The 10,001-nt window shown below is 35.7% G+C and overlaps 2 protein-coding genes across 2 annotated transcripts; one reads left to right on the top strand and one right to left on the bottom strand.

Moving 5' to 3' along the window:
- The first annotated feature begins 188 nt into the window (after positions 1-188).
- LOC128879728 (ankyrin repeat and zinc finger domain-containing protein 1-like) lies at positions 189-6,787 on the top strand. Its single transcript, XM_054129143.1, has 13 exons — positions 189-457; positions 1,386-2,836; positions 3,203-3,409; positions 3,489-3,805; positions 3,968-4,082; positions 4,160-4,305; positions 4,374-4,599; positions 4,666-4,935; positions 5,003-5,209; positions 5,279-5,555; positions 5,624-5,765; positions 5,844-6,017; positions 6,106-6,787. The coding sequence occupies exons 2-13, from the start codon at positions 2,737-2,739 to the stop codon at positions 6,277-6,279; spliced, it is 2,355 nt and encodes a 784-aa protein (XP_053985118.1). The 5' UTR covers positions 189-457; positions 1,386-2,736; the 3' UTR covers positions 6,280-6,787.
- LOC128879730 (uncharacterized) lies at positions 6,750-9,858 on the bottom strand. The gene has a single exon (XM_054129148.1). It carries the CDS (start codon positions 9,855-9,857, stop codon positions 8,118-8,120), a length of 1,740 nt encoding a protein of 579 aa, XP_053985123.1. The 5' UTR covers position 9,858; the 3' UTR covers positions 6,750-8,117.
- Positions 9,859-10,001: the final 143 nt, after the last annotated feature.

Here is a 10,001-nt window from a genome sequence, read left to right on the forward strand (position 1 = left end):
CATTTCTCAGTTTATATGATTTTTAAATGGCCTGTGATAATTCTGTGATGTTTTCATAAGGAAAATTTGTGTTGACAGAACAAATAAATGGTTGAGACAGCCCTGAGATGCCAGTCGAAGACTGCGCATGCGCAGGGCCAGCGTGATGTTTATTTTATGTCACATATACATGTTATTATTCACTGTTATTTTTGGCAGTTCGTATGTTCGTATCGTTTGTCATTCCTGATCTTCGATGCAGTTTTAACGTGCATGACTTTCCCATAATTGGAGATGAGCAGGATGATTGAAAAGATGGATTTACACTCGAATGGAACTAAGAACTCAGTGAAAAACAAAAATTACGCGGTACCAGTGAGGTTATGGGATAAATTACAAATAAACGAGTGGTTTTTCATACATTTGTTCTTTGTAATGTCATTATCAATCGTTTTGGGGAAATTGTATATGAATTATGGTGAGTGACGTTCTGATGATGTGTAATAGTATTATTTATTTTGTTAACGATTTGTGGAATTACTGTCTGTCAATGTATGTTAAATGTCTATGTCTTGTTTGATATTTATCTTATTTATATAAGAAATGTGGTATTTGTTATACCTTTTTTACGATATCTTTGTATTGACTTCAAACTTTCGTGTCCAATCTGTATGTATTAATAACCTGAACAATGTTGTATTGTCCACAATTGAATTTCCAAGAGATTATTGCCATGTATGTATACAAAACCCTTTTCCAGTTTATTAGCTTCTAATATTCATTAATATCTTCAATAAAATATCACAAGTTATCTGAATCTCAAATAGATTATTCCCAGATTATAATCTGTTTATAAATTCTTATATTTTGCTAATAAAAAATCAATCCACAAATCAGTTTGTGGAGGAATTGCATATTTAAAAGTACTTTATATACATTATTAGTTTTGATATTTTAATATCGTCTCCTCAGGGAATAGTTTGCAGCTAAAAAATAATCCTAAACATATAATATCATCGATACCTGCATTTTCAAATATTACAAATAAATTTGAACTGTCACGCATATCTGATATGTCACAGTCTAATGTGAAATACTTAGCTGCTGTGAGTGAAAAGTTTGTTAACGTTAGTCAATACAATGTTGCAAATGTAACAACATTGTTATGTAAATCATATGGATGGTTGATAAAAGCAACATTAAGTGGTCTCACAATAACAAGTTATAGCTGGTTCATAATTTACAAAGATAGTAGCATTCCTGGAATTAATCCACCTTCCCCTTTTGCTCCTTCTAAAGAATGGTAAGTTTTGATATAAAATAATGATTGACAAATACTGATTTTAGAACTGTCCCTTGGATGTATCTGTTCAATGCTTTTTTATCTTCCCTTACACTTTTTTCAGGCTTTCAAGGACATCAGGAATACAAATGAATTATTTGATTGGAGCATTAAATGGAATATTAATTTTCATCTATATGTGTCTTTAATGTATTAAAAGAGAATGTAGGAGTCCGTGCATAAGTCACAAAATTTTTTGATTGCACAATACTCTGCATTCGCTATATTTATTTGTTGTTTATATTAACTAACAATATTATTGTAAGTTCTTTCCCAGTTATGATATTTATTTAACAGTTAACTTCTGATATTAATTTTGTATAATTCATCTTATATAAAGTTCAATAATATATTTTTCATAGCAAAAAGTGGTTCACATGGTAAAAATAGCTTTCTTTATGTATAATAACAAAATAATATTTTCTTTATCATATATATCTTATTTCACTATTTTATGTATGAAAAAAGTATTAAGTGCAAGTAGAATTTGCTAAAAGCGTAGTATGCTAAGCTATAATGTGTAATACTTACTATACTTAAAACATTGCAAAGTACAAAATTACTATATTATCACTGATGAACATTTTTTGTACTGTCTAAATCTCTCGACGTTTAAGACTGATAATGTGTTTGTAAAATCCTTATTTATTGATAATTTAAAACAAGCTCTCCACAGCTTAACAAAGTATTATATGTTGTACCTCTCGATGTTTTGTATGTGTACAGAAATAGAACAATAACCTTAATTCTTTGAAGGTTGATGTTAATAAGAGCAAAGTAGAGCATTCTTGCAAAGTTATTATTTATTCTCTAAATATAATTTACATTTGAATGTAAATATCTACTGTTGTAACTATGGTGTTAATAAATTAAAAACTGTACTTATACAGGGTGAATAACTTTTTAATTCGTTCATTCCATATATGTAATCCATTCTTTTATATATTTTTGTTTTACAAATTGTTAGATAAAATTTTCAATAACTTGGTTTGGAGCCCTAAAATTCTGTGTGCTGTGTAATCATTATCGCGATGTATACGTATACGAATACGTTAGCGTGCGTGATGTCACAAGTATACGAAATGTATAATACTTCCTATTGGTAGAATGACATCGATGACGACGTATTCTACCAATCAGAAGCCTACGTTTCAGTGACGTACGACACATTTTTACTTCCTAGTTATTTATGCATATGTGTATGTCCACACACCGTTGCACTTAGGCTCTACTACTATTACACTGTTCGACTTCAGCAGCATCGGCAAATAGTCGTGTCCTTGTCAATTTTACACTCGATCGAATTCACCTTTCACAGATTACAATTTTTTCTTAGACAATAACCGAATTTTCTTTTTCCAACGTACTGCCAGAAACATCTCTATTGGATCACAATTACGAGTACAACACAAACGATGGATCATCAAATGTTTAAAATATACAACCAAGAAGACTTTAATAGAATTACAAGAGGAATAAAAGTTGCACAATGCATGCAATCGCGAGCACCGTCAGGTAATTATGTTTGCAATTTTCTACTTCACCTGAACACTGTCTTACATCGTTCATGTTTGTACACAAGATTATGATTAGAGTATTTATACGTTGCACGTTTGTGCTTTTCGTAACGTGGCATTCTTTTGGAAGAACTTTCGACTCTTTTATTTGTTTGTCATGTAATTACGTCATCGACTCGGTACAATTGATATCCAGCCACTTTCAATTATTTCAAAGTGATCCATATGTTTAACATTAAAATTTTTTTTTGTTATGAATTCCAGAAACCTAATAAATGATTAAAAATAATCGTAATATCCAGATGTATGGCATAAAGAACCATACACTTTATCCTACAATTAAAACATTGTTGTATTATTTTAGTTTCAGAAACTGAGAAAGTATTGGGTCAACTGGATGATTTAGTTGTATCTGATTCCTTAAGTTGTTCATTTTGCAATGCCGTATTCGAAAACAAAGCTCAACAGAGACTTCACTATAAATTAGATTGGCACAGATATAATTTGAAACAGCGTTTAAATGGATTAAAATCCATCAGTGAGGATAAATTTAATCTTTTAGCTGATGAAGGTATTTTAGCAAAACATTAATTTTGTTGTATACAATAATTCCTCTTAAAGTAGAATACATAATATTATTGATATTATAGGGGATGTTTCAAGTTTATCTGGGAGTGATGTAGAATCTGAAAATGAAGATGAGACGTGTACCTCAGAGACAAGTGGTTCCCCTAGTGGAAATTACGACAATAAAGGTGTTATTAATAAGAACAAGAAAATAGAGAAAAAAACAAGAGGTGCAGAATCAATTTCTGATAGCTCAGATACAGAATGTTGCGATGAAACTGTAAAGGAAAAAAAACTTGAAACTTTATTAGCCATTGCCAGTCGTCATTCTAAAGTCTTCTTTGAGAACGACGATGGAAATATATTTAGTATATATAGGTGTTTACTTCATAGCAAGAAGGTCTGTTCATTTGTGATGCTTAGGAGATATAGTTTTATAGCCAATTTTTTATAAGCACAGACATACTTGTCTATGATCTTATTTTGTGATTTAATCTACTTTGTTAGAATCACATGGCGTGTCTATACTTGCCAGATCAGGAGAGATCCAATTACATTTTAGGAAATTCCTGAGGTAGACAATGAGATGATAGCTCAAGCATTGAGAAGTGGGAAAAAAGCAACATGGACTGTCATCATGATTGGAGGAGGACACTTTGCTGCAGCTGTATTCCAAGGTACATTGATTTATAACATTTTATATAATGTAAACATGTACACACTTATTACGTAAATAAATACATTATTTCTTCAGATGGAGAACCCATTGTGCACAAAACATTTCATTCTTACACCGTACGAGCGAAGCAGGGATTTGCACAAAGTTCGCGTACGACGACTAACCATACCAAAAGTGCCGGATCGAGTTTGCGCCGTTATAACGAAGCTTCTCTACTTCAGGTATTTGGTTCACAGGCTTGAATATTATTTACTTAGTAAGCATATATTAAAATGTTCTTATTTTTCAGCATGTGCAGGAAATACTTGAATCGTGGTCGTCTCATATTAATATTTCCTCTTTAATCCTGTATAGAGCGGTTGGACCATACAATCGCACTGTATTGTTCGGAGGGAAAAATCCTCCATTAGATAAAAATGACTTGAGATTAAGACCATTGCCTTTTCCGACTCGTAGGGCAACATTTAGCGAAGTTAAAAGGGTGTATGATATATTAAGTACCATGGAAATTTATGGTATGTATTTATAACCAAATTTGGGTTGTTTTAATGCTCTCATTTGTACTTGGTTGTATACCTTAGGTTCCGCGGCTGCTTTTACGGACTCTTTCCCTATTTCTCCGCGTCAACCGCTTAGGAAAAAGGTTGCGAAAGTTGAAATACCTAGCGAAACATTGGAAAAAGTAGAAAATGGAAACTGCGTGTCTAATGCTGCCAATAATGCGCGTAATCCTCAGGATAGCGATAAAAATAAAGTACCTCCACAATCTTCTCCCGAAAGACAACATAAAAGCTCACGATCTCACATAGACAGAGCGAAACCAAGAAAGAGCCCGTGTCGTCCTTTGCCGGGTACAAATTTCGAAGTATTATGTATTTAATAATCGAGCGAATCACAATATTTCTGCTTACTTTTCAGATATCGTTGCCAGATTAGCACAGTCATCTTCAGAGTCTGAACTAGATAGTCAATTAGGCACTAATGATATTCCAATGGACGTATCTTTTGTTGAACAAGATTTAGAAGTAGATTTAACCGAACATTTACTTGCTTTCCAAGACACTGTGCCAAGATACATGAAAAATAAGAAGACTCGACGACAGAGGAAGAAATCGAAAAAAGATGGTAATTTATTGCGTTACTTTTATCGTGTAGATATTTTGTATATATTCAAATAAAACTTGTTTTTTTTAGATTGTACAATGAATGAACTTCTAAGTAGCGCTAAAATTAAATTATGGTCCGCGTGCAAATTGGGTGACAATGAATTGTTGTCGTCTGTTATTAACAGTTTATTAGTGGAGGTAGAAAAAAACATGGAATTGGAGGGAGATAACAAAGGAGAGGCAGCTGTTGAAGACAGTTCGGTTATAAGTATGGACGATGTAACAAAACTGGTAAATGATCCTAATGAAGATGGTAATACGATGTTACATTTGGTGGCTCTTGGTGGTCACCTGAAACTAGTATGGTAAATTGACGGTTCGTTCTAACATTTCCTTTATTTTGAACAACTGTTGTAAGGGTACTTGATTTCAGGCAGTTATTAGAAATTGGATCGGACCCTAGTCATAAAAACAAGAAGTTTCAAACACCATATGTGGCAGCTAATGATAAGGAAACTAGAAACACTTTTAGAAGGTTTATGGGTTGCAATCCTCATAAGTTTAATTACATTAAGGTTTTTATTTGTCATGTTTTATTTAATGACAATATTATTAATATTTGTCCTTGACTAACAATATTATTTCTTATAAAGTCTCAAATACCCGGGCCACTTACCGATGAAATAGAACAAGAAGAATTAGAGAGGAAGAGGCAACAGAAGAAAATGAAACGGGAAAAGGAAAAAGTGAAAAGAAAAGAATTTGAACGTAAAAAGCAAGAGGAAGACTCCAAACAAAGATTCCTTAGTCTCAGTGATAGAGAAAAGGTATGCGCTCCGATATATATAAGAGCATATTTTCATTCAATAATGGTAGACTCTATCATTAAAAGTTCTATGCACTTATAATTTGCAGAGAGCATTAGCTGCCGAACAACGTATTGTAAAGCAAGGTTGCCCTCTGGTTTCACGATGTTTCCAATGTGCTGTAGATATGGCTGGTCAGATTCCGTTCGAATACAATTGCAATCGCTTCTGTTCGATGCCGTGTCTGAAAGAACACCGTCTTCGTAACAAAGTTGTTACTTGATAGCGTACTATATTTCATACAGTTGTCTCGCAACTTTACAAACTAGCCTTATCTTTCCATCGTGTTCAAATTGCAATAGTAACATAAATTTTATAAGGCTAGATTTAAATATACAAATGATTTTCAGGAAACCGATCGAGTAGTTTCGAGGTAATAATCAAAATTTACATGTGTTATGATCATGTCAATTTAAAATGTGTAGTGGTTTGCTACGTCTTCAGTGAATATATATGGTTTAGTTCTTTTAAACGATTTTTTCAAGCGAACTGTAAAACTCGATTCTATGTACATACAAGAATTTTTCAATAGATGCATTTTATCAAGAATGGTATGTGAGTACTTTGAAACTTACAATTTTTGTTTATCTTTTCACTTGTTTTCATAGCAAAACAGGTTAAGTGCTACATGCTATCTGTTTATGTTTTAATCAGAAATTAATTATAAGGTATAAACGGTGTACATACAACGTGTTAAAAATTAAATACACTTTATATACTTTTCATGTTGATTACATTTTAATATATAACTTCTTTTATATTAAATGATATACATAAAGAACTATCTTTTTTTTTTAAGCTAACGATAAATGGTAACTAAGTTTCACAATCATAACCTCAACATTACATTCATACTCAATTTACGATATCATAACATTACACTGATTATGTCCCAATGTTATAATATCATAGCATTATAATGTCGTTATATAATATAATATAATATTTATGTGACAAATGAGTCTTTGGTAGTATAATTGCATAGGAGAGTACAAAGTTTCTCTTTTTCTAGAAGACTATTCGAATGGCATTATCGTCTCGACAGATGCTTATAATTATTCTCTGATAAGAATTGAAACCATATTAATGCTATGCAACAATCGTTAGTAGGTGTTTGAGACGGTGTCTGTATTTACACATGAATCTCATTGATGACTAGTATCGAAAGAAAATAATTTTTTAACATATATTACTGTAAAATCATGGCAATCAGTGGAATATTTGGCTAATGTTTTTTTTATACGCTGATAACATAGCTAAAACATATCTGACTTTTCATCCACAGCAGTAAATGTTCAAAAATTATAATGGAAGTAAACTAGAAATTTATATTCCTGTCCTCTTCCAAAATTTGCTAACTATACTCATAGTAAACATTTAGCGATGCTAGTACAAGCGAATATAATTCGATTATTTACACGATACCTTAGTTTTACTTTGGTAAAAGTCAACGTTTCCTAGCTCGATTTAAATTAATATAATGCGTCGAGATTCAGAGGTCCTCGTTATAAATATATACAGGTTCATTTATCACGAGCAACTAAACGATCTCTGCTATTACTGAAAGTAATCTTCAAGGTTACAATAGAGATACGCGAGTTCATGAAGAATGGAACAACCTGTTATATATATGTACTCTCTGTTTTTCGAAATCTCTGTGTCGAGTTCACGATATATACAAGTCTATGAGAAAATATTTTAGTTGAAGCTCGTTAACTTATTTCGCTCTCAAGATGTGTGTTTAGGCTGGTCGAGTTATCTCATAATGCGTGGTCCGTATTCGGTATTGTTCCTCCTTTTTTCTATGTTCTCTTTCAACGAATGTTTGAACTAAATAAAAGCATTCAGTATCAGCCACCGATTTTGTCTGTTTCAGGTTACAGTTTAAATTCGAGCGGTTTAAGTACAGAATCTAAAAATTCTTTTTATTTTTTTTTTTAAATCCCTTGCATCAATTCGTAAATGTAATTTAACTCTGTTGTAAGCGTTTATTTTTGTTTCCTCGCATTTTTATTTCACATCCCTTTGTTCAGTTGACCCTAGGTATATCATTCTTTTAATTTAAATGGACGTGGAATCGTCGGAGTCGGTGTCCTCGCACTCGTTGTCGTACAATCCATTTCCATCGGTCCAATTGTTCTCCACCTTCACCTCGTACTTGTTTTCGCGCACGGCGTTGCTAGAGGATACGATCCTCACGTAGGTGTTCTTCATGTTCTTCGACTCAGACTGCAGAACGGTGTTCTTCACCATAGGGTTTCTATCGCTGCTACCAACCGACTTGGAGCGAACCTTATCTGAAACCTTATCACCTTCCATCGACTCCAACGAGCTTTTCCTTCGACTGTTCCTCCTGCTCTCCTTCTTGTTAATAGTTGTTTTCCTCCCCACCTTTGGACTTTCGTTCTCCAAGTACTTCCTGATCCACTTAGGAGTGTCGCTCGAATAGGACGATTTCTTAGTATATTTTGGACTGGCCATTATCATGGGCACGTCTGTCTCGATCACAGTCGTGATCACCTGCTCGTTCTCGTCGAAATTGCTTTCTAAATACTTCTTCTTCGGTATCGCGGACACGCTTATCTTCCTGAGCAGCGTGGAGCTCTCGTCAGTGTTCTCGTAAGTGTACGAATAGTGTTTCTGTATATGTTTGGGCCCGTCGACAATGTCGACGATGGTCTCAGAGTTAGACATCTCATTCTTGCGGTTCTCCTCTTTCTCGTCCCTCCTGAATCTCTCCAGAGCTTCCTCGAACAGATGCTTCGGCGATTTCTTGCCAAAGTCGAGTGGCTTGAGCGGCGTGATGATGCTCTGTCTCAGGTTGCCCGTGATGCTGTGCCTTTGTCTGGTCGGAGGATCGAGCAATCGGCGTAGACTCGAGTTCCTTATCTCTGGCACCGACATCCTCTCTCTGGTGTGAATAGGTGAGATTGGGGGGAGTTTGCTCGCGGTCGAGCCTGTTCCAATGCTCTTCTTGATCGAAAGCAACTCGGAGGATAGTAATTGTCTCTCATACGCAGGTAATATTGGAGTGGCGGTTGCCACGAGCACGCTTCCAAGGCCTTCTTTTGTTGGACTCTTGAGCATACATCCAGGGATCCCAGTTGGCTCGTCCAGCTTAGTCTGCTGGTGTTCGCTGATGGGTGAACTAGCGATAGGTAGCAATCTGGACCGTGTTACATCCTGGCTTCGCGTCAGCTGGCTGTCCAGGCTGAACCTCTGCTTGGGCGTGCCAGCTATCAGCTTGAGATCGTTCTGCGTCTCCAGCTCCGGTATCGAGAACCTGTCACGGTTAAATTTCGTCGTGGCGGACTCTTTGAAGTTTCTATATTTAGCACCAAAGTCCAGCTGTGATAGTCTGTCCCTTTGACTGGCGTGTATGGCTGGAGAGAATCTTTTGTGCTTGATTGGCGGCGGCGAGGGCGAATGGAACACCATCGTGGGCAGATTGAGCTCTTTCCCTGTACTTAGACAAGGTTGAGATAGTCTCTGTTGTCCACGACCAGGCTGATAATCGCCACTCATCAGAGTTGGCTGAGAAAGACGTTCCCTCTTCGCCGGGGCCTCGTGTCGCAACGTGAACCGTCGCACATCCGGCTGCGAGAGCCTCGCGGAACTTTGATCCATCGTTAAGCTTCCTCTGGAGCTACCACCGTGCACACTCGGTGCTGATAGTCTCTCCTCATTAACGCTGTTATCCCCTGATGCTGCTCGAAGGCTCATGTAGGAGAGCCTGGTGCCACGGTTCATTCCAGCGAAATTGATGCCACTGAAGCTGGAGTTTAGGGTTGGCTGGGACATTCTAATACGACGATCTGGTGAACCACCGCCTGATCTTCTGTCGTAGGATATCAGGAGAGTGGGTAGATTCGGTTGGGAGTAACGACTGCGCTGACTCGCGGGCGAGTAACTCGGTGGACAGGGTGTCGTCGAGTGAGTTCCTTC

Source organism: Hylaeus volcanicus, chromosome 7 (assembly GCF_026283585.1).
Source record: "Hylaeus volcanicus isolate JK05 chromosome 7, UHH_iyHylVolc1.0_haploid, whole genome shotgun sequence".
Classification (NCBI taxonomy): Eukaryota; Metazoa; Arthropoda; class Insecta; order Hymenoptera; family Colletidae; genus Hylaeus; species Hylaeus volcanicus.